The 25,325-nt window shown below is 45.5% G+C and overlaps 1 protein-coding gene and 1 long non-coding RNA gene across 2 annotated transcripts in view; one reads left to right on the top strand and one right to left on the bottom strand.

The window, feature by feature from the left end:
- The window catches only part of LOC149367099 (uncharacterized), a 434,438-nt gene that overhangs the window by 68,115 nt on the left and 340,998 nt on the right, over nucleotides 1-25,325 (bottom strand). The window lies entirely within an intron of this gene.
- LOC149367107 (putative rRNA-processing protein EBP2) lies at nucleotides 1,657-17,819 on the top strand. The gene is made up of 8 exons (XM_089554172.1): nucleotides 1,657-1,838; nucleotides 2,259-2,345; nucleotides 4,359-4,564; nucleotides 5,389-5,602; nucleotides 6,928-7,003; nucleotides 8,954-9,053; nucleotides 11,990-12,134; nucleotides 17,669-17,819. Exons 1-8 carry the CDS (start codon nucleotides 1,803-1,805, stop codon nucleotides 17,723-17,725), a joined length of 921 nt encoding a protein of 306 aa, XP_089410298.1. The 5' UTR covers nucleotides 1,657-1,802; the 3' UTR covers nucleotides 17,726-17,819.

The following is a 25,325-nucleotide window of genomic DNA, read 5'->3' as shown; positions in this document are numbered from 1 at the left end:
ACGGTTGCACTCACAGCACGAGAAGCCAAACGGGTTCTGCGTGAGCCGCTTCTCAGAGAGATTTGTCGCAGCAAAGGTCTTCTTTCGACTGCATGCTCACGAGCTCGCTCTTCAGCTTGCGCCCGACGCTGAAGATGATCCGCTTTAGCCTTCCTATTTCCAAACTCCGGGTCCTCTAGACGCTTACGCCGCTTTCGTTCGGCCTCTCTCTTTCGTAGCTCTGCACCGCCTTGGCGTTTACGCAGCATTGATGCAGCCTGAAGTTCCCGCCCGTAGGCACCTTGGTTAGCGCGCGACACACGTTGGCTTGGTGGCCTACCACGGCGCCGCGAACTTGCCCAGGCTGTGACTTGCCACACACCGAAACTCCCGCACTCGTCCATCGCGTACAACTGATTCGAAAGCAGAACCCACGTGCCCACGTTTTCTGCGAAGTCCAACCCAAAAACCACGCAACATGTCATGGAAAGACCGAAACACGAAACCTCGTGATCTCGTCTTCCCGGCATTCTCTGTTCCCTGCAGTGCTGTTTTAGTAGTGCGGTGGCGCCAGGTGACGGCGCCAGGTGACTACTCCAGGCATAAGAGTGCCTCGACGGTGAGCGGGCTTAAAAAAAAAAACAACAACTGGGTTTTGAACTGCAGATAATACTGAGAATAACTGAAGTTTGTTTTCTTTTATAACTCCAGGTAGAGGGTACTACTGCAGGTAATACTGAGAATAACTGTTTCCCGTCCATCCGCGATCAGGTCCGATCATTTCGACCCGATGGAAGCAAAGAATTAATAAAATTAAAATGAACAGAAAATTGGGTTCAGTTGGGTTTGGTTGGTTGGGAACCGAACCCCGTGTCTTAGGACGAAGGCATAGTGCTCTAACGAAAGCTCGTTGGGAGAGGCCTCATCAGACAGTTGCAACACGCTAAACGCGCACTGCTTGTTGTGGGGGTCGCGAATGCTGCAGAAGACGCTAAATTATTATTAACTCTGACCAAATCAGGAAAGGACGCAATCAAAAGGCGAGGTTGGTTTGGTTTATTTCGGTTTTATGGATTAACGTCCCGAAGCGACTAATTTCGACAACTTGCGGCTCTTCAGCGTACGCGCACTGACATATTGCACAACACACGGGGACACGGGCCTCTAGAATTTCGCCTCCATCGAAATTCGACCGCCGCGGCCGTGATCGAACCCGCGTTTTTCGGGTCAGCAGCCGACTGTGGCTGAGTGCCATAACCACTGAGCCACCGCGGCGGCACCGTACTACGTCATAGTATGACATCCCTGCGTGAAATTCCAAAGAGAATAAGCGAGCGGTTTAAGCGAGACTGCTGCGCACGTAGAGTTAATATACTGGCTGCGAACACGAATAATTGTGATTATGCAAATTAGGAATTGAGTAAATGAGAAGGCGATGCGAACGGGATCGCGTTCTACTATCAAAAATTTTTTCCTAATTTTCTCATCTCTTTACTATCATTAAGACCAGTAATTGCATGCACGCAAATAAATTTGCTTTTGAATTATGCCTTTTTAAAATAAGTTGAAGGCAAGTAGATATGAGGGCGCTCTATTGTCGTTTGTTAGGTAGACAGCGCTAGTGTGGCTGCGCTGGGAACTTTTCTAAAGTATTGCGGCGCTGCTCGAGAACAGGCTTATGTTTGATGTATATGAAGTGGCCGTGGATGGCCGCGTGCGCTTGACGTGCGGATCATTCGTGTGCAGCGTGGGATTCCGGAGTTACGTGTGTTTCAGTGCCATCATTTGTGTTTTTCTATCGCTAGTGCCCACCAGAAGAGGAAATGTCTGACTCAGAATCACTGGATACGGATGAAGAGGTATACTTGGCCATCATTTGTACGATGCTTGCGTATGATAGTCAACACGTGCCCAAGTGATTTTAACTCTTTGGTGAAAACGCCGTTGGTGAATCTTTTACATGTTTTTGGTTTGTCGTGGCTACTGTTTGGCAAAACGTTTTTATACCAGAGGCGCCACTGCTCGCAAGTACTGTCTGGCAGTATTCTTGGTCACCGGCATTTGCATGCGATGTTTAAGTTTCGTGCCGAAAGCAGTCGCATGGTATCTTGTGAGGAGTTTGGAAGCACACTGGTAGCCACATGTAGCGCGGTTAGCGTGTGATTTCGTTAGGGTGTGATGTTTGTTTGGAGCGAACCCCTGCCTCCTAGGGGGTGCCGAGATCGGGGGTTGATGGGCAACGATTTGAGCGTGATCGTTTGATCACTTTTCGGTTTCAGCTGCAAGAGAGCCTGGCCAAAGGCGAACTAAAGCCTGGACTCTACGCCGTTGCGCCTCATGTCAAGAAGGAGTTCATCAACAACACGGTAAGCGACGCCCGATACATGATCATCAACTTTCAAAGTTCGTTTTATTACGGGACGAGCCAGTTCTTTCAGGGCACCTTCAATCGGTTTGACCGCGCGATTCCCTGTAAGCACACCTTGCGTGAGCGTCGAATATTACTCATTTAGTATGCCATGAAAGGAATCGTACAGTGTAGAGTAATGATAATTTCTTTATCTCGAAAGATTTGCAGGGCCACACCAAAATTTCGATCTCGTGTCGAAAAGGCCGGGCCATTTGACGACGAAATAGTCGCAATAGCGTCCATCTAACCTGGCATTGTGAAGCGTTACTTTGTATCGATGTGTTAATCTTAGATGTGAATGTTCATTAAATTTACTGCTTGTTGTAAAGAAGACCAGCCCATTTCACACCTTACGAAAAGGTACCTGCGGTTTTCGGATAGCAGTGCGAAAGTAGATAGTGCCTTACGTGCAAAGTGAGGCGCTGACTGTACAGTTTGGAACAAAGTGTTGTGTGCCTTCTCGTGTCCCAGTAACAACACACATTTGCAGTCTTGAGGGGGGCTTTTGGCTTTCTCGCTTTGGCTGGGGACCACCTCATAGTCTATGCCCTGTTTTGGCTGCACAATTAATGCATGTCTTGTGCAGCTGTAAATAGTACTACCCAGTTTCATGCTGCACGGGCAGAATTCATGTACATCAGTGCCAAAGGCCTCAAGTTCTAATGCCCGTCTCGAGGCACTTGTGCCATTTTGATATAGGGAGCCGCTCACAATTTGTTTGCTTTTAGCTTTCGGCACTCAGCTTGTAAAGATCAGTAGGATTGATAAAAATTATTCAAGTTATGAAGTCATGAGCATATGCTTCATCTCACAATTCATTTGCAGCACTGTGGATGCTATGGCAATCTCAGCCTATTAGAAGGGTGCACACTGCACAAATATTTTCCTCTGCCGATCGTTCCTCATCAGGTGGCTCCATCACTTGGAAAGAACGTGTGCCAGTCGGCTGTGTCTCCTACATGCAGAAAACTCAGTCGACTAGGGGTACGGCATGTTTGTGAATGGCGGCACCTTGCAGCAGGCTTCCACAATGCTGTGTTCGCTTAGACTTTCTCTCCTAATTTAACTAGTGAATGAAACGCAGGTTTTCTCCTCCAAGAAAGCCTGAAGTACCTATCCAGTCGCAGCAATGAATGTTTTAAAAATAGTTCTCCACTGTTCAAATATTTGAGGGCCTATTTGTTGTGCTCCTGCAGCCCTGATCGGCCGAGACAGCTATAGCTTCCACAGTGCTGCAGACAACTTGTGAGATGGAGTAAAGGTGAATTTTAGGTTTGTGCAGTGTGGGCAGCGTGAAGTGCATCAGAAGCCCAGGTTTTTAGCTGTGTGTTATTGTCGTTTTTCTCTCTGTCATTCAGTCTGAGTTCATCTTCCTCTCCGCGCTTCACCTTAACCATGTCTATGCTTCTACGACGTCTTCGCCCATTCATCCATTTTCATTTTCCTTTCATATCTTGGTGGTCCCCGTGTTGATTACCCAACATCTGTTGGGGAGGTGGCCGCGCTGTACCTACCTGTTAAACATCTGTGACTCATTACCGTCTGAGCCATTGTTGCCAGAGAGTATGTGGCGCTGGTCACATACCCTGCTCATGTTGCCAGTACTGATTACTTTTTAGCTCTGTGGATAATTTTAGCTTAAATTCTGTTGATGAAGAAAGAAACAATGCTATTGAACAGCATAAGAGCTCCATGTCCCCGCACCCAACCCATTGGCGTTGTCACACTTTGCCACGGAATAGCCAGCTGCAACATGCTATGGTTGGCAGGTGGCGAACTGGAGAGAGGGAAATCCCCCTCTCCTCTAGGAGGGGGGGGGGGGGGGGGGAGGGACTGGAATATGGCTGCCATGGTAATTAGGGTGTCCTCGAAGTTTTTTGAGGTTTTTGTCGGCTCGAAACTTTGTTGACGACATGCACGAGGCATATTTGCTCACCAGAGCTGTTGACCATTCGCTCTATCATTGCAGGCAGCGCTGAAACAGAAGCTGGCAGAAATGGAGCTCGACTTGGATTGGGTCGAGACCCTGACCATGGTGAATGGGCTGGCACCTCTGACGCCGGAGCTCTCGGAGCAGTTTGGTGACATGGAGCTGCAAAAGAACCGCAAAGGCACTGTGGTCATGGGATCCAACGAAGACCCCGTTCACCACGACTTCAAACGCGAGATGGCCTTGTGAGTGTTTTTTATACTTTTTTTTTAGCTTTGGACTTTTTATGCTATCAATCAATCAATCAATCAATCAATCAATCAATCAATCAATCAATCAATCAATCAATCAATTTTATTTCCTTAAAGACCCCTTTTCAGGGGCATTACATAAGGGGTGGGTACAACGTTTGGTGAGACAAAGTAATCGTGTTATGATGATGACAAAAAACTGTTAGCTCTACGTGCGAAGTTCGCGGGACAGGTTATTGTTGCAATGTCAGCAGGAAGGCCATTCCAGTCCGCGGCAGTACGAGAAAAAAATGAAGCTGCGAAGGTGACTGTGCGTGCACGTGGTTGGCTGATTTGGAGTTGGTGGAGAATGCGGTGAGATATGCGTGCCGGAGGGACCATGTAGCGTGCAGTTCGTAGATCGCTGTAAAATAACTTGTGAAATAATAAAAGACTGGCTATGCGGCGGCGCAGCTCGAGTGGCTGTATGCCTGAAAGCGATTTCAGATACGTAACACTCGTGCTGTGGGCATGCAAGGGTTAAAGAATAAGGACACTGAATCTTTGGTGTCTGTATTCCTTCCCCATGTGGAATTCACGTGTGTCCTCTTACTGATTTTTAGTGTAACATTTCTTTCATGTTTTTTTGATTTCAACAGTTGGATTATGGCTGTAACATGCAAGAGAACTTGCTTGTTCATTTTTTGCTTTCTGGCTGTTGGGCCTCTAAGCTTTGGCTCCCTCCGAATGCTGCAGTGATAGCTGTGATGTAATGCTATCACTGCGAGATCTTTGTCCTGTTCCCGTGGGTGATGGCGCCCGTTCTCCTCCTCGCTCAGCTACCGGCAGGCCCAGGCAGCCGTGCTGGAGGGCGTCCCCCGGCTCCACCAGCTGGGCGTGGTGACCCGGCGCCCCGACGACTACTTTGCCCAGATGGCCAAGTCGGACACGCACATGACCAAGGTGCGCGAGAAGCTGCTCACCAAGAAGGTGGCCCTGGAGCGCTCCGAGAAGGCCCGCAAGCTGCGCGAGCTCAAGAAGTTCGGCAAGAAGGCGAGTGTCCTCTCTCTTTTGCCCTGTCTCCTGATTTGGTCTTTGGTCGCTGGATGCAGCTGCTATAGGGTCTTGAATGAACTGAAAGGTTGACTCCTTAGCATTTGATTCCTTTCCTTGAGTTCAGGAGTTGGACCCCTTGCAGTGCATTTTAAGCAATAGCTTAAGGAGCTCGTCGGCTTCCACAAGTTGATGTGAGATGTAATGCTTGGTTTGGCTGAGGGTCTTGAATGAACTGAAAGTTTAACTGCTTAGCATTAGCATTGAGTTCAGGACTTGGGCACCTTCTTGCAGTGCACTTTTTAAGCGATAGCTTAAGGAGCTCGTCGGCTTCCGCAAGTTGATGTGCTCGGTAATGTTTGATTTGGCTGCCCTAGAGCTCTGCCGCTAAATTTAGTAAGCACGGTGGCGTCCTCTAGTGACAGCTTAATGAGCTCGTCGGCAGTGCCATTGGGGCTGGTGTGGCCTGTCTGGCAACGCGTACAGCTGCTCTACAGTGTCTGTACAAGGGGTGGCCAAACTGTGGCTCCTTGCGTGTCTATATGTTGCATTTGCTTATGTGTCATACCACATTGAGGTCTTTTTATGAAGTACTTCTTTTTTTTTTCCCCCCCACAAAACCAGGGGTCAAAATGCCTTGAAAGTGATGTCATTGAATTCCTAGACCCGTTTTGAGCGAAATTTTGCCATTTGTATGCATGTGTGACATGTACACGGCTCGCACTTTATAAAGGGTCAGGCTGTTGGGTAGACAAGGGTAGTGAAACGGAGGGCTTCTTATGACATACATATGAAGGAAGGCAACGTATTTTGTGGTGCTGATGAACACTCTCACAGGGAGGCCACACACAACTGAAGCACGCTCAAAAGTAGAAGGTTAGGCTGCTGGTGCTATCACTCATTTGGTGACGCACCATACGGAACATGGTGAAAATCATGGATTCGGATCTCATTGATGACTTATGATTGTCTTTTTTTCTTCTTCCTGTTAATTTGTCTTTCACCTAAAGGGTAATTACACTCTTCATTTTGCCAGTTTAATTGATGCCACTGCGTTAAAGAAAAAATTCTCATATGTTTTCTGGGGGTAGGATGGCCATAGCTGGAACAGGACAGGCTTAATTGGAGAGAAATTGGATAGGCCTTTGCCCTACAGTGGGCGTAGTCAGGTTAATGATGATGGTGATGATGTTTTTTTTAAGAGTTGGCCTCTTGCATAGTTATATCGCAATAAGCTCTTCATTGGTCCACTGTTTTGTGCTCAGTAGTTCTCGCCATGGAGGTTTGTTGTCTGTTGGAGTGAATGTTGTCTCGTTATTCTGCAGGTGCAAGTGGAAGTGATGCAGCAGCGGCAGAAAGAAAAGCGAGAGATGATGGAGAACCTCAAGAAGTTCAAGAAAGGCAAGGGCTTTCCCTTTTATTAAGGCATTGTCTCTTCCACTTCATGCTTTGTACTTCTCAGTCATGCGTGGACACTTTCCACAAAGGTACCGGACCTTGGTTGGCTCCTTCTCTTAACTCTTTGCAAGATGACAAGCGTGCTCAAGCAAAACATTTGAATGCCTGCAAAAAACACAGCTCTGCTCTGAGAAATGCCTGCATTCCTGAGTTTCGAGTGTTGACATGAGCTGGTGTTTATAGAATCAAGTGCTGAAGTACCTTGGTAGCTTCAAGTGTGTTTCCTGGAAACTCCAGAAACAGGAATGCAAATTTTTCTACCTGTTTCTGAAGTCGCTACTTCTGGACCTTATTAACTCATGTTCTATAATAGGCCGGATGATAATTTCACCCTTGCTCCATTTCTTGATGTAAAGAGAAACCTATGGCATGCATTTCATCAACTTCCCTACAGCAGAATTTCCTGAAAGCTCTTGGCAAAAAGTTAAACGTCTTACATAAGTGCACAAGGACTTGTTATAAACAAAATTAAATTACATATTGGTAATCTGCTTGCAAAAATACATAATCCCTGAAGATTTCGCAATTGTCACTTCATTAATAAATAATTTTTTCAAAGACTCTCTTCCCCCCTCCAAAATGCGCTAAAGTGGATTCTGAGCTCGTCTTTTTACTGCTTGGAACTCGACCTGCACGCTCCAAGCATTCTAAGAAACTTTGAATTGTTGTCCTGCGCGGCTGATTTCTCTATTGAATCGAATTAAACGTCCCAGCTCCACCCTTTCTTTTTTGTACCCACTTCCGAAAAGTAGAGGAGTCAGCCAACGTGTGGTGGCTTGCTGCTCTGCCATCGGTGGAATGATACGTAACTCAGAGTCCAGCGTATTTTTATTTCCCTGGGCTTAATTTTCGGCTATGTTTTCTGCGACTGAAACTATTTATTCGTGGAAACCTAAAAAAAAAACAAAATAAAAGCAAAAGCGAAGTCGTCACGCGACTGGCTGAAAGGCACTTCACGCGTTGGTTGACTCCTCCTGCTTTTGGAGGGGAGTTAAACACAAAAAGGCGGAAGCTGGGATGTCTAATTCAGTTTAAAGGTGCACTGAAGAGGATTCTGAACTTGTCTTTTTGCCGCGGAAACTCGATCTACACGTTCCTAGCATTCTTAGAAACTGCAACTTATTGCCCTGTATGGCCGATTTCCCTAATTAAATCGAATTAACGTCCGGCTCCCGCCCTTTTTTTTTTAATTCTGCCTCGTACGATGGGCGGAGTCGACCAACGCGTGAAGTTCCCTTCAGCCAGCTCCGTGGAGGCTTTGCTTTCGCTTTATTTTGTTTTTTAGGTTTCCATGAGTAAATAGTTTCATTCGCAGATAATATAGCCACAAAATAAGCCAAATAAGCCCGCAGAAATAAAAATACGCGCGGACTATTTGCTACTACGGACTACTACGTATTACTCCGCCGATGGCAGAGCGGCAAGCCGCCACGGGACTGGGTGAAAGGCACTCCACGCGTTGGTCGACTCCGCCCACCGTACGAGGCAGAATTAAAAAAAAAGGGCGGGAGCCGGCTGTTAATTCGATTTAATTTGGGAAATCGGCCATACAGGGCAATAAGTCGCAGTTTCTAAGAATGCTAGGAACGTGTAGATCGAGTTCCCGTGGCAAAAAGACAAGTTCAGATTCCTCTTCAGTGCACCTTTAATAGGGAAATCGGCTGCACAGGACAATAATTCGATGTTTCTAAGAACGCCCGGAGCGTGTAAATCGAGTTCCAGTGGTAAAAAGACGAGCTTGGAATCCTCTTTAGTGCACCTTCAAGGGAGGATGTGTTCGGGCTCCATAACTGCTTCTCTGTTGCCAGAAAAAGTTGTCGCGGAGTATGGTGCTGATCACTCATCGTACCCAGTGAGTAAACGGTTGAAATTTTGTTCCTTCTTCCTGTGCAGGCCAGGGATCGCTAGACTTCTTGGAGAACACCGGAAAGCAGAGAGGCCCAAAACCAGCAGCAGCTGGCAACCAGCCAGGAAAGGGCAAACGCCTCTCAAAGTGAGTCATTTGCATGCAGTGGAGAGCGTACGAGTAGCTGCAGCATGAAAGGGAACACTCAGTTTGCACTCAAGAATGAATTATGTTGTTATTCTTACAGCAAAGTAGAAAAATGTTCTATTGGTGCCGTCTGGTAAGAAACTAATACAGTCAAGTCCACTTATAACAATACTGTTTATAACAATATATCGGATATAACAATGGTCGGTGATGGCACCCTCAGCTTTGCCATGTGTTCTATGGTAAAATAAACTGCTTATAGCAATGCTGTCAAGGCACATTATTGGTTATAACAATTAAATCTGGTAATTGAGTGTCAACCAAGGAAAAGAAAAGAAATGCTACAACCACACCAGCAAAACCATGCTTACAACACAAAAGCGTGCATGCGTAAGGCCGACCAATGGACTAAGCTGGCGCAGCAACGCCACGAAAGCAAAAGAGGCAGGCGTCATCGCGTCAGGAGAGCTGCTGCATTGCTGCATTGGCTACGCACGCCATGCGTACCCCTAATCAGTCAGTGCAGCGCGCGTGCATGCAGCCAGCGCGGTTTTTCTCTTGTCAGCTGTGTCCGCACCCTTGGTTCTGCATGCTTCTTGAATTTCCGATAAGAATAGCTTCCAAAAAGCCGGCTTGATTCCTGTGACGTGGAGGTGCGCAAAGCTCCCGGTGGCGCAGTGATGGCGGTGCTTTGGTCATCGGTGAACAATGAACATTGTTCCGGTTCCCTGAAGTTCGATTTAATGAGCTTTTACAGGCATTAGAACAATCAAGCCCCTCTGGGTATTTACTGTCAATAAATGCTCTGAAGTTTGTCATCCTTTCTTTTTTTTTCGGCACAACCCTGTTATAACAATTATTGGTTATAACAATGGTATTTCCATGGCACTTGAATATTGTTATAAGTGGGCTTGACTGTATTTTGAAAAAAAAAGAAAAAAGTGCCTCTCACTCATACTTAGACAGTAATTGTTTGCTGAATTATATAATGTGTTCCCCTTTGTATCAGAGCTGCCTGTATGTACCGTAAAAACCGGAATATAGGCTGGACTGGAATATAGGTTGACCCCCCAACTAACCAATTCTAAAAATGAAAAAAAAATCTTTTTCAACGGCAAAAGTACCGAAAGACACCCTTACCTTGAAACAAATGCGACTCAAGCGGTTGCACAATGGTGACAGTATTTATTTTCATTTAGATGCTGCTCGTATGTACACTCGGCCAATTCTTTAACACTATCGCGTGACCATCAACCCGCGTGCTTGTCAGCGCCTTATAAACGGCGCTGAGCGGCCAAACAAGCGAGATACACACGTGTACACAAAATTTCTTTAAACACCAATCGGGGAATGAGCGGCATTTATTCTACGTTTAGTTGTCACTCGCGGAGTATTTCGATTCGGAGCTGGTCCTGTGCTCTGGTGCACGCTCATCCCAAAAGAAGCCGCGCAGCATGTCCGCTGTCAATGCGTAGCCATTGTTCCGCACTTCCATCGCATAGCAGAGCAGCTCTTCTTCCAGTTTGGTAAACTGTGGCCCATGCACGGGTGCGGCCCTTACACGCATTTATACGACATTAGTATTGCGGAGGATGTGCTACAGTGACCTAGTACAAGCACAGGGTCATATGTAGAGTGCAGTCACCTTACATGAATTGTGAGCACTCCCATTTGATGTGGCTCTCTTCAGTTCAGATGACACTTTATTAAATTAATATAGATCTTCTGAGTTTGAATTTAGGAGGTTCCACCGGTTGGCACCAGAGCTTCACTGAGTGCACATGAGGTCTGAAGAATTGAGCTACCAGTTGGGAGTCTATGGGGTGTGTGGCAGAAAAGTCCCAAAAAAATTTAACATGTCTGAAAAGTTAAGACATGACATCATTTTAATGGAGTGAGGTCCGTGTTGCAAAGCTGTTTGTTGTTTGCACTGAAGGTTGTAGCAGTGTGGCATTCAACTTAGTGATGCGTGGTCTTGCTACTTAATCAAGGAGGCACATGGGAGCGCTCAACGCAGACTGTTTATTTGTGCAAACTTGTACCCTCAAAAGTAGCAGGGCTTGAAAGCTGTGTTAGCAAGACGCTTCTATACCGGGCTCTGTTAAAATACGGCCAGCAACTTTCTAGATGGTGCAGTTGCGACACCAGGAACAGTACTTAGCATCGTAAAAACTCGCGCACATGACGTTATCTTTTCAGAATGATTGGATTGTTTCTAGCGAGCATGTGAATATTTCCTTATTGCTTTAAAGCTCTAAAGGTGCATGCTTGTGGCAGTAAACAATAAAATAAACAGACATGTCCAAACTTTACAGGGATATTTTCTAGCTTTGTTCACTTCAGTGGGTTTTAATTGCCCTCAGCAATTGTAAACTTGCTTTTCATGAAATAATACATCTCGTTGCATGGCATTGGTGCCTCTTTTCTCACATTCGGTGCCCATCTATCCAAAACATGAAAAGGCTGTAGGTTGCTATCTTATTCATCATCATCATCATCAGCCTGACTACGCCACGTTCAGGGAATTAGACATGTTCAGGGAATCGGTGGATTGGTGCTAAGCCTAACAGAGCAGCAGTGCAGACTTGCGAACCACTTTTTACAGCACCAGCTGTTAAAGTCACATTTTCTGTTGATGTGGTGTCATCGGCGTAATGCACCAGGTGCAACGATAATTCACACTGATTGGTCAAAATACAACACGACTTGTGACGTCACGAGGAGTTCACGAACGCTTACCCGCGGCACTAATGCAAGTGTACTGGCATTAATGCAGTGGACGTCCCTCATCCCACACTGGGTGTTACTGAACGCCTAGACTGACGCCGGCATTTTGGGCCACCGCGGCTGTTGTTCAATATCGCCGTGGTGGCAAACCTCTGGTCGCTTTTCTCACCCTTCTCCTCCTCTCTCGCACACTTTGTGCACCGTGCCAGGTCGCAGCTGAAGCGGCAGTACAAGGACAAGAAGTATGGCTACGGCGGGCAGCGCAAGCGCTCCAAGTTCAACACGGCGAGCAGCTCGGCCGACGTGGAGGGCTTCAGTCGGAAGAAGCACAACACGGCACCCGGGGCCGGCAAGGTTTGGCCCACTTTCCTGCCCTCCTGTTAGGACAGCGTTAACGCCCGTCAGAGAGTCGGGATCAGCGTTGCCTCTCGTGACGATGCTTTATGCTTTTTAATGCGTGAGCATTAGGGGGGACATGGCGGAGAGAAAGTGGAACCCTACGTGAAGCCCTGCCCATCGGATTGTGAGGGAACTGCCCACCCTGGCAGGTGGCAGTTAATTTAATGATTGATCGCAAGAGTTTGCTCGGGAAGAGCAACCTGGGTGTCATAATCCCCACCGGTGGCAGCACTTGCCATCGCAGTGCAGGGGCGCATCGCTTAACCGCTGCACCACTGCGCCTGGAGGAGTATGAGGACTCCCAGGGATCTGTGAATGCAAAGTAGAGAATGACCGATGTTGCGGCATTAGAAGATTACGAGACTGAAGAGGCCAAGGACAAAAAATGAAAGAAATTAAAAAGAAGTCAGTGTGTGATCATCAAGTGTAGTTGGTAATGATGACCACTCACGCATATCTATCGTATTGCCCAGGCGAGCGCCATTGAGTTTTTTTTGCTGACCTAAATTAAATGTGGCCTCATGTGTGCGTACTAGCTGCAGTGTACACATACTGTATGCATAGATTGTGTGCACATACGTATATATGGCTGCTTGTGAGTCTATTTTTTTTTTTTTGCAACAAAAGATCAACAACATCATTCAAAATTGAGGGGTCGACCTGTATGCAGAGCTGACCGATAACAGGTGTCTCAGGGAAGACTTTAATTCTCAAAAAAAAGGTCTTTTGCGGTAAAAATATGACTTTTGCAGCATAATATTACCAGTGTTGCAGATGCGAGAAAACTGATGAATCGTTTTAAGTAGTAAGCTGATTTACTAATTTTTAATAATGAACTTTTCAGCTATTACTCTTAGGTGCCTAGTTGCAGTTAGAGATTTGTAGCTGGTCGTTAGTAGTAGCCATATTAATTTTTAGAATTTAGAAAACGTGCTTACCCTTGGTGCTGTGGCTTGGCAAAATTTGGCTTTTTGACTAGTTACATGCCCTGGAAAGGTTGCTTTGCCTCCATGCTTTTCGAACGCGCATGTTTTTTGGCACGATGTAGCCAAATTTTGTCGAGCCACAGAGCCGAGGAAAGTCTCGTTTCGAAGCTCTAAAAACAAAGATGGCTATTTATTAATCACCAGCTATAAATCTCTAATTGCAACCATTTGCCTAACTATGACAGTTAAAAAGCTAATTATCAGAAATTAGTTAACCAGCTTACTACATAAGACAATTCACCAGCTGTCCGGTGTCCGCCAACATTGGAAATACTATGCCGCAAAAGCCATGTTTTTATCCCAAAAAGCCTATTTTTGAAAACTACTTAGAGTCTTCCCTGAGACACCTCGTAGCCGCCGCGGTGGCTCAGCGGTTATGGTGCTCGGCTGCTGACCCGAAAGACGCGGGTTCGATCCCGGCCGCGGCGGCTGGAATTTCTTTGGAGGAGAAATTCTAGAGGCCCGTGTGCTGTGCGATGTCAGTGCACGTTAAAGAACCCCAGGTGGTCGAAATTTCCGGAGCCCTTCACTACGGCGTCTCTCATAGCCTCAGTCGCTTTGGGACGTTAAACCCCATAAACCAAACCAAACCAGACACCTCGTATTTATGGGGTCTAAGGCAGTTTCAGCCAAGCCACTGGGAGCATACACCTCGTGCCCATGCCAGTTCTCAGCAGGTTGCATGGACCTTTACGAGTAAAAAAAAAAAAATAGTTTATTCAATGCGAATCGGTTCCGCTAACAAAAATTCAGATTGCGAGCCGTTACCCAGCTCGCTTGCACTGATCGTTGTTCCTGGACCTGTAGCAGACAAAAAGCAAACTTCCAGTAATCTTTGCGGCGTGGTGGAAGCTTCGGACTGTGTATTGCTCAAATATCTGAATCCACAGCACCTTTGGCGATTCGGTCTACTGTTTTCAGCCATGCCGCATGCAGGTAGGGAAAGCAGGACAGGGTGACGTTTCATTGCCTTTGGTCGGTGTTTACCTCCGGCTGTTTGCCTTGCCATTGTCTTGAGTTGTGTGCGCACTATGATGTGATCCCGGAGGAAACTACGTAACGGAGTGTGGTTTGGTTTGGTTTATGGGGTTTAACTTCCCAAAGCGACTGAGGCTATGAGAGACGCCGTAGTGGAGGGCTCCGGAAATTTCGGCCACCTGGGGTTCTTTAACGTGCACTGACATCGCACAGTACACGGGCCTCTAGAATTTCTCCTCCAAAGAAATTCCAGCCGCCGCGGCCGGGGTCGAACCCGCGTCTTTCGGGTCAGCAGCCGAGCACCATAACCGCTGAGCCACCGCGGCGGCGTAACGGAGTGTGGTGCATACCTGCCAACACTCCCGAATTGTCCGGGAGTCTCCCGAATTTTGATTACATCTCCCGATTGTACGGACGTGACCTCAAATCTCCCGAGAAGTGGCCGCCACAGCGTAGCGTTTTTTTTTTCTCATTTTTCTTATTCTTTTTTTCTTTGCACGTTATAGCCATAATCCTATAACGTCCTATACTATAATCATGCCGGAAAGCAGCGCAGGAGCACTCAGTCACCAGCATACTCATTGAATCGAGGTAGCGGCCGCCGGCACCACCACGAACGCGAGCAACCGACAGGCACTGCCATATTTGATCTTCCTGATTAGATCGTCTCAGGCTGGCTCGCGGATTTAGCAATCCAGTCGTTATATGACCGCATGGAGGATGTATGATCATGGATGCGCTAGCCGCGCTTTCTCAGGTCGTCGAGTGAAGTGCGGAACCCCAAACTGCTCTCTGTGTTTCCCCGAATTGGAATGATCGATGGCGCTTTCGAAAGCCAAGAAGTGCTTGCAAGTATTTCTGAAATCGTACACAACAGAGTTTCCGTGCTTTGTCAGTTCGCGAAAAGGTGACAAGTATGGATTCTGTACCACGTGCGCCTGTGATGTGAGCGTTTCGCACGGCGGCAAGAATGACATCAAGGTACACATCGCTTCACAAAAGCATAAGAACTATGTTCGTGCTGCAGAAGTGCAGGGCACCATTGGCAATTTCTTTCAAAACAACGGCAAAGACAGTGTGATCCGTGGGGAGTGCCTTTTCACGGGATTTCTTGTGGAACACAACCTGCCGCTAAGATTGAGTGATCACGCAGGACCACTATTTCGGAAAATGTTCCCGAAATGTGACGACGCGAAGCACTACGGATGCGGACGTGGTGTATGGTGGTGTATGCATTGACTTGTATTTTTTTTGGCCAGCAATATCTGTATGTTGGGGGCCCAACTTACATTCGAAGTGGTTATACGTGGCCATATAAGGTACTTTTATCAATACTCTTCTTTTTGTTTTATTTTCTTGTTAATGTTACATGCATCTTGTGCTGCTCTGTGTCTTATATATTTAGTTCAAACTTTGCATCGGTTCTTTTCTTAGTTGTCTTTTTGATGCAAGCATTGTAACCCTTGTGCCAGAAAATCTATCTGTCCATCCATCTTTCTTAAACCTTGGTTGGCAAGTGGCAGATTGGAGAGAGTGAAATGCTCCTCTCCAGTCAATGTGAGGTAAGGATAGCCACCAGAAGGCTACAACCAACCATGTCACTGGCTCCGGGGCACCACTGTTTACGGCTGAGAGGCGCAGAAGGGTGCCGATTGCCTGGCTCTCATATGTTCACACCACTATATCTTCCGTGGCACAAATGCTTGCCACACCATCACTATACTCTTATTTCATACATCATGTGCAACGCTGTGAAAGGTATGAAAGTAGTCGGCTTGAAAAAGTGAAGAAAACTTTGCGCAGAATACAGTAAAAGGTCGTTAATTCGACACTGACGGGACCGCGAAAAATTGTTGAATTATCCGAATGTCGCCTTATCGAATGAACAACGAAAAACAATGTTTGTCGCAACAGGACGTACCTTTATTTGGCAAAGAAATCTGTTATCGTCGTCTGCTTTGTCGAGCGAATCTGAGCGACTACGATATCTCTAACAGCTGCCAGGTGCTCTGCGGCACACGCACCGTCAGGGATTTGTTCACAGAAGTCCTCCCGCACGGACAAGGCTTCTGCGGCTTCTTTCACCGTGCGCTTTGGCATTTGGGACAACTGCTCACAATCGTCACCTTCCGACGAATCGTCGTTGTCAGCACCTGTCACTTCAATTATTTCATCCTCGGTCAGCTGACAGGACACAAAGGCGAGGCGCGCAGGCACTGCGCGCTACCCACTCGAAAGCAGTGCGGGGAAGAGGTAAAACGAGCGCGGCTTCGGCCGCTTATCTGTTTTTTCAGCTAGTGTCCGCTTCAGCGGACGCGGTTGTCGCTGCGACGCGCGTCTTTTCTCTTCTTCCACTTTTTCCTTTGGTCTTTTAACTCTCCTCTATCTGCACGTGGCAGCGGTGGTGGCTCGGCTGTAGCCAGTTGGCAGGCCCCTGCACTTTCCTTTTCATCCTTCTCTCAGTCACAACGACAACAACAAGCAGCGCAGTAAACACGCTGACAAAGCGCGCAATTACCAAAAAAGGCACTGCCTTATGGTTAAATAACCGCGACACCAACACGACTCCTGCGACACAACAAAGCACAAAGAAAAGACGCCAGCCGCTTCGGCTGCCGCTAACCTCGCTTCCCTCGCCCTCTCTCACGCTGCTGATGATGATGACCATACGGATGGCCTATCAGCCATACAGTAGCGCCGCTCGTGGCAGTGTTTTTTTTTTTTTTGCTCTCGGCGCACCGGCTTGGTGGGCTGCGGAGTGAAGTCGAATTAACTGACGCACGGCAAAATTTGTTCGAAATACTGAGAGTTTCGCCCCATAGACTCCTATGTATAATTGTAGGGACCTCGCATGCGCGTCGAATTATCCGATTTTCCGAATCAACGGGGTCGAATTAACGAGCTTTCACTGTAACACAAGACGGAGGGAGAAACACGCACACACACACACACGAGCGCTCGTGTGTGTGTGTTTCTCCCTCCATCTTGTGTTATTGTGCGCAGAGTTTTCTTGAATATGTCGCTGCATCAACTGGCCCAACGTTCTGCTCTATGAAGAGAGACATGTTACTCCATGCTTGTTTTGTGGTCGAGTGGTTTGAGACACGAGAAAGGGGCAGCATGTTGTTGGTGATAAGAGCGCATTTTATCAAGCTCACGACAAGCGTATCATTTAATATGTCTGCAGGCAAAACATTTACTATTTTTCGCTTTGTCACAGGGAACGCGCTACTTTTTGATCGCGGATGTAGGCAGCGTGAACAGGAGCACTGGCTTTGTCAGCACTGCAGCTGATGTATGAAACCAAGTATAGTCGCTCATGTAGTAAGACAAAGCCTGCTGCCTGCCATCCGAACGGCACAGCTTGGCGCTTGGCAATTCGTCATTTCTGTTTTATGGCATACCACATTCGATATATAGAGTAAAAATAATTACAAACAGCAAAGTAACTGATAATTCTTATTATCCATATTCGTTATATCGAGGTTTGAGTATATTTTTTTTTCATTTCGTGTTGTCTTGCAGAAACGTCCTGGCAAGGCAAGGCGGCAGAACATGAAGAACAAGCAGAGGAGAAAATGACGCTGTCCTGCTTGTGGTGTGCACTGGACCAAGAAATGAGTGGCTGCTGTGAGTTGACTGAGAAAAGAATAAACTGTACATGTTTCTCGTTTGACGTTGGTGTCACGCTGTCATTTATGGCAAGGCAGTAGCTGTTCTGCGTTTTTGGTGCTCCTATCTTCGGACTCAACCCCCTGGGGTCACATGTGGCCATGTGAAGTTTTGAAATGCTTATGTCTTTACTTTTTAGATGTGTAGGATGTTTTGGCTGATCCACGAAATGTTAACGAAGATGCTTCGTACGTCCAAGTCAATGGAGTGATGATGGCACTGGTGTCAGCAGCATGACATGGCTTGGTCCTGGACTGTAGTGTCTTGGTGCTGGACTACAGTGTTGGCTACTGCCCTTGTCTTGTGAATGCATGCAGTCTATGATCTGCCTGTGACAGTCTGCAGAGTTGTTATGCCACAAATGGGTGGGTACAGGCTGTAGATGTATGTTGCCTTCCGTCAAGATGAGCTCCTTAGCTCTGGCTCTCTTGCTGGCATCTGACAAATGTCATTCTATCACATCTTTGCGACCCAGGGATATTCTCTGGCATTTAACAGTGGAATGCATTGAGAGATAACGGGAAACCAAACAAACCCAGAGGCTTATGTGGAAGGGAAATGTAATGCACAAAATGCATAATACTTGATTTGGATACCAAAGGATCGAAAATTAATAGGCAGCAGCAGGATACACAGGCACTTTGTTGCAACAGACAGTTGAAGATGACCGGGATCGGTTTTTGTCTGAAAGCAGTCCTTGTTTTTGTAGTCGGAGCTGGAATACTGCTCTGGTTTATTTCTGGAGGCCCGGATAAACCAAGGCATGCTGATTTTTAGTCTTGTCTGACCTAGGCTCAACCCTGCCTGTGTCAACCAGGCGATCCCAATGAGCTGTGTTGTGGCTAGTCAGTTAAAGTATTTAGAATTGAATAAATCGACAGATGTGCATATAATAGTTTACCTACAGACCTTAAATAGCACAAACAGAAAAGAGGTATTCAGGTGCCTACCCTCACAACCTTCAAAGCTAATGCACGACTGAAAATTTATCCAGTTAAATATCCCGTGTGCTTTGAGAAATGATATGGCACTGCTCTTAAATGGTTATTGGAAATGTCAAGCCGCATTTAAACATTGTGTTTTTAGAAGTAAGGGTCAAGTTAAAAGAAAAGGCTTATTAGCAATCGTTTAGAAAAAATAAAAAAGGTTGCAGGCTCACAAGTTACTAATGTGATGCAAGAAAATGTCTCAAATAAGCTCTGCTCGATGAGTATACAATTCAAACTCATTGTTGAGAACAAGTGAAAAATCGTAAAATGTCTCGATATAGCCGAAATTCGTTATATAAAATTTTGTTGAAAATGTACACTTGAGCAAGACAGTTTAATCGGTGAAGGGACAGAAACTCGGGCGCAGAGTTGTATGTAAGGCGTTAGAAGTATTGTTTCCATGTAATCAATTACATTCTCTTGTTATTTTGCAATTAGTTGCATTTCAAATTATAACCTTCCGGGTAATTGATTTACTTTTTTCTACAATTGATTACTGGTAATCAGTTACTTTCTTTTTACAAAAACAAGCTGTAACCGACAGTACAGCATTGAGAATCTCAACCTGATGACAATCACTGGTGCTAGTGGGTACGTTTCCTTCATGGCAGAGCGATACCGGACCGGCTGCCGAGAAGCATCGCACGCGATCATGTCCAGACCACAATCAAATCATCGTTGTCCTCTACTGCAGTTCGCGCCCTGAGAAACATCACGTGACTGCTGTAGGTAGGGACACTTCTTGTCAAATGGTGCCGCAAACTTGCTTCCGACTACACTGAACTCGCAGGCTTCCACACAAAGCAAGAATAAAACGTGATGCTTCATAGAAGACTTGGACACTATACTCCGTTTCATACATAGCACGCAACGCTGCCAAAGCTAGCGCACCTGTTTCCGCTGGCTAAGTCCGCACGCAAAAAGTAGTTCGCCATACAACCAAAGCGAACACAAACATATTTCATACCGACAAATCTTAAGTGACGTGACTGGCACCTCCTGGACTTCGTTTTACCTCAGCCACACTTTCATCCTGCGACTCGTCGAGATTTCAAGAAGCAAAAAGTACACGTGGCGGTATGATACGCGATTGGTAGGGCGGATCACTCCTACTAAATCCGCACCCAAAAAGTAGTTCACTTTCCGTGAAAAATATGGCCAGAGAGCCTGAACACTGAGCGCCTCACAGCTTCGACCGTCATTTTCAATGCTACCACACCGGTGGCTCAGAGGTTATGGTGCTCGGCTGCTGACCCGAAAGACGCGGGTTCAATCCCGGCCGTGGCGGTTGAATTTCTTTGGAAAAGAAATTTAGAGGCCCGTGTACTGTGCGATGTCAGTGCACGTTAAAGAACCCCAGGTGGTCGAAATTTCCGGAGCCCTCCACTACGGCGTCTCTCATAGCCTTAGTCGCTTTGGGACGTTAAACCCCATGAAACCAAACCAATGAAACCAAACCTCTTTATACCGCTCTTTGTATTCGTCCAAACAATGACCGGAGTTTCGAGAAGAATGAATGATACATGGCGGAGTAATATGGTTTCGCGGACGCACTACTTCAACAACCTCCGCAGCATTGCCTGCTATGTATGAAACGGAGTTTAGTATCAAAACCGAGCTGGTGTACACGGTGCATCGTTATATTACCGCCCTTTGCACCGGCGAATACATTGAGAGTGTGTTCAGTGTAGCTGCTGTTCTCTTCACGAAGAAATGTGGGAAAATTATTGAATAAAACTTCTAGAAACGGCTTTTTAAAACTACCATCTAACAAGATATCAACCAAAGCCACAGTAGTTCATACGTAGTCTGGATGAATTTTTATTATAGCAATAAAAGTTGCAAGGAAAACAGTGCAATGGTAATCAATTACTTTTCCCTATTTTTCAGTTTTTTCTAGGCCTGTAATTAATCACTGTAATCAGTTGCATTATAGATGGATTAATTGTAATCTGTTGCTTATTTTGCGAAATGTGTACAAGACTGCTCGGGTGACCCTTAATAGAGAAAAATAGGAGACCTTTTAGATATTTTAACGCCGTTTCGAAAGGGCACATGGCGATTCCAGGGGTCATGAAACCCGAGCGCCCGTGGTATGCGCTTCCCCGCATACCACCGCCAACACGCAATGGTGGCAGGCCAAGCCCCAGCTACGGTGGCTTTTCCGCATCACTAGTGTCACTTGCAAATTGGTACATCAGAACGAAAGCTATGACCGTTTCCACCGCCTCTGAGACAGCCGACATGAACATAGCTAGGCATGGATGCAGCTGTTCATGCTACAGCTAACGGGGTGCTGTCTTTGGGTGCGAGAGGCGTGAAAGCGTGTCAACCAACTGTGCGGCTGACAAACGTCCACGCCACAGCATCATCTGTAGCACTTTGCGAGTGCAAGACAAACTATTGCAAGACAAAAGCGCGAACGCTTGCTGCACCACCACCAGTCACATTTGTAGTGTGGCGAAGTCTGCCGCCTGCTATCTGAGTGGGCTTGCATGGCACAGGAGAGTTGGATGCACCTGTTTTACGTCCAATTAACTGCGTTCGTTGTATAAAGTAAAAACTGCATGGATTTGTTCAAAATATTTAGGAAGATTTCGATATAGCCAATAGTTTGTAATATCCGTGTTCGTTATATCGAGGTTTGGTTTGAGCTTTCGGTGTAGGCCTGAGCCCGTGCAGAGCTTGACTGATGCAGTCGGTCTTATGCTTCTTCGGTGGAGACTTGTTTGTTGTCTCAGCTCCCGTGTACAGTTTCGGGCAGCGGATAGTCGGGCTTTACCTCTGTCACCGGTGAGCACTGGGATTGGTTTCATTTATGTAATGCCCCAAAGCTTAAAGTGGGACTAAGGTGTACACTGTCCGAGGGGGCCAGTCATATACCTTTTCTTTGCTTTCGAAGCTGTAAAAATTGGTAAATTGGTTTTTGAGGAAAAGAAAGGAGTATCTGTCTCAAATATCTGGTGGACACCTGAACGGGGCATTTTTCTGGTAAAATGACTGTTTATTGCTCCCAAGATATATACAAAAGATCCTAAGTCTAGAGACGACGAGAGTCCCATAGTCAAAGACTGTATCGGGACCCTCGATAGATCAATAATACAAGAAATAAATACAGCATGGTTAGCGGATAATTATAAAATCTAGAAAATAACAAATCAATACTTCACCACAAAAGCAGTCTAAAAGCACAATAACGCAGGTAATATACATAAAAGAGAATAAAACGTCAGCATTCCAGCAAAAATGCCTTGAGCTTATTGAGAGGGCGGCAAGTATTCCAAAATGGAATTGCTTGAAAAGACGACGTCGATTTACCATATTTGGTATGGACTTTGGGGAGCAGAAAATTGTTTCTAGTTGCAAATCTGGTAGGGTTGTGATTGATCAACAGGATGGGGTCTACAAACTGAAATTGTAGGGTGCCATGTAGTAATCTAATGAACATGATTCCAAGGTGATACTGGAAAAGCTGATGAACTGGTAAAATATTTTGCTCATGCAACAAAGAATGAGCATTAGTAGAGAAAGGCTGTGGGTAATAATGTGGATGGCCTAGTCTTGTAAGTGTTGCAGAGACGATAAATGGCAATGATAAGTATTTGCCCATGCAATAATCCATAAGTGGTGTGACTATGTATGAAGGCATAATACAAAGATAGGGGTAGGTTGCATGGGAAATATGGATACACCTTAATTAGTGCTCTGATGCCAAACATAGACCTTTTTTTTTTTTGATGAGCGATATGGAACGGAAAATTTAGGAGCTGAATCAAGAAGAACGCTGAGAAAGTTGGTGTTATCTGAAGCCAGAACATTACAAGAGCAAAGGATTAATGTAGGAGGACACGAAAAAATTTTCTGGCTACTTTTGAATACTATAAATTTCGTTTTAGCGGGATTAATCACTAAATGATTACCAGTACAGAATTTGGCTACATTACTTAGAACGGCATTCAATTCAAAAGTCAGATCATCTACGGACGTATTAGATAATGGCATGATAGTGTCACCAGCTTATAAGACACAGCGAGTTGGACTAATAGAATTAGGAAGGACTTTAATATATAGTATGAATAGTAAGGGTCCTAAAATCGAGCCCTAAGGAATGCCTTGGTTAATAGTTATAGCTTGGGAGAATCTTCCACCAATATTATTTGTTGACGATCTTGCAAATAGCTTTTCAGCAGTCTCGACACGTACAGGACCTGTCATTCCATAAAATTCGAGTTTTTTAAGCAATATGGAGTGATTAATCATATCAAAAGCTTTTGTGAAATCTAAAAAGACAGAGCCATCAAATTCACCTTTATCAATACCTTACTTGATAAAATTAGAGAGATCAGAGCTAATTTAGTTGAGTGGCCAGACTGAATACCAAACTGATGGGGGAAATTATGTTAAATCTATCTAGGTGATTGTTTAAGCATTTAACAATCAATTTCTCGATGATCTTACTTAGAGAAGATAAAAGAGATATGGGTCGATAGTTAGAAATTAATCATCTGTCTCCTTTCGTGAGCATTGCGATTACCTTAGATGTTTTGAGACAAGCAGGAAAAACACCTGTCTTTAGGATGAGATTAATAACATGACAAAGTGGTTTAGAAATCAGATTGGCTACAAGTTTAAGGCGCCCAGAGGATATCTTATCTAATCCAGGGCTAGTGCCCTTGAGGCCAGGAATCAACAGTTCGATTTCACGAGGGGAAACAGGAAAAAGAAAAAAGTTTTTTTAGAGTGCTTTATGTTTATTTCTGAACTAAGTGGGTGACTATTATGAGGCGCAGAAAGGAATTCACTAAAGGCATTCACAATGTCGTATGGCTGAGGGTAGACTGCACAATTGAAATTAATTCCAGTAAGGGGGCTGTTTGCACTGGGTTTTTGAGGAAGTCACTCAAAATTTTCCGCTACTTTTTAGTGTTACTATCATTTTTATGTACTTCTTGCTCATAGTAAGATTTTCTCGCATGTTTCAGTAGGTTATTTAGGGTAGAGTTTTTGTAGCAAGCAGCTAAAGAAACATTAACAGGCTGCTTCTTGTTTTTTGCATAAATTTTCTTTGCGTCGCATACACCTTAATAAACCGTCTGTCAGCCATGGATTGTGGGGAAATTTTTAATTCTTTCTACACTTTACTGATGTTTTACTCTCAGATACACAGATGGAAAAAAAGGCGGCAAAAAAATTCCATTGCTCGCTCTGAATCACTTGATGCAAAGCACGGAAACCAGTCTGTATTACTGATAGCACTAACGAATACGTCGCTATTAAACCCGGAAGTGTAGAAAACTGAACACGAGAGACGGAAAAACTTCACCGTGCATAATGAAAATAGGAAAACGATCCTTTATGTTGAGTTCGATGACCCCTGAGTAGGGTGAGGGCGAAATATTGGTCAGAACATGGTCGATTAACGAGGAAGATCTATGGAGGGTACATCTGGTTGCAGCATTTATGATACATTCATACCTGAAACCACTTAAACAGTCAATACAGGAAACAACATAAGAGTTTTCCATATCTAAAAGGTTAATGTTAGTGTCTGCAAGAATTATAACATTCTTGTTTTCGAAAGATAGTTTATTTAATGTGGTATCTAGTGCTAACAGAAACTCAGGGATTGATGATGAAGGGGAACGAGAGATGCAGCCGAGCACCAACTTACGACAGTCAGCGGAAAAGAGTGAAGGACTGGCTTCAATCCAAACTGCTTCGCATTGTGTTACATTCAGAGTGAGATGTGATCGACGCTGGTATGAAATTTCTGGGGAAATAAAAATTGCAGCACCCCCATGGCTGCTGGATGGGTGATTGCAGTATTCTGGTATATAAGATATAAAACCAAATAGGTTGCCGTCAGAATTGGAGAGCCAAGTTTCAGAAATGCAAATAAAAAAAACGAGTGCTGAAGTGAAGTAATAAAGTTATCGATTGATTCATGGTTTTTCCTGAGGCGTTGAAATAGATAAGAGAATGAGTATTGCTTGCAAAGATATGTTGAAGCTTATCAGGAGATAGTGGAATGCTCAAGGGGGATTCAGCTGGGTCAGAAGCCATGCAGCGGCAAAACTAGGTAGAGACCCAAGTGTTTGTTTCCGAGCTGCTGCGGAAGACATGAATGTCTGTTTCCGAGCTTATGCGGAAGACCATGCTTTCGTGCAGTCATCCGCACAAGAATGTGACAGTTGTCAGTCCAAAGGTGCTTCCAATTCATCTCCTTCTTGAGCAGCTTAGCCCTGGCAAACAGTTTCTTGTTGTGAAATGTGAGGTGCTCATTTACAAATATTGAGGCAGACGAAGTAACGAGGAAGCCAATTAGGTCTGTTGTGGAGTGAGCTCGACGTGCCTTGTGCATGAATTCGTTTTTCTTTTCCTGACACACAAAGCAAGCGATGATTGTTTTTTCACTTTTGTTTTTGGTGGCTTCACGATGGACTATGTCAAAGTCAGCATATTCGATAGGATACTCAATGGCATTACCAGTGCTCTCCAGCACTTTTTTAACATCCTCGCCT

Source organism: Amblyomma mixtum, chromosome 1 (assembly GCF_055824585.1).
Source record: "Amblyomma mixtum isolate Tamu chromosome 1, ASM5582458v1, whole genome shotgun sequence".
Classification (NCBI taxonomy): Eukaryota; Metazoa; Arthropoda; class Arachnida; order Ixodida; family Ixodidae; genus Amblyomma; species Amblyomma mixtum.
This window is presented reverse-complemented; position numbering and strand designations above follow the sequence as displayed.

Excerpts from the sequence above, each read along its gene's own strand:
- LOC149367107 (XM_089554172.1), top strand. The coding sequence starts at position 1,803 with ATGTCTGACTCAGAATCACTGGATACGGATGAAGAG. Across the intron at positions 2,346-4,358 it reads AGGAGTTCATCAACAACACG|GCAGCGCTGAAACAGAAGCT; the intron begins GTAAGCGACGCC and ends CTATCATTGCAG. Across the intron at positions 5,603-6,927 it reads TCAAGAAGTTCGGCAAGAAG|GTGCAAGTGGAAGTGATGCA; the intron begins GCGAGTGTCCTC and ends GTTATTCTGCAG.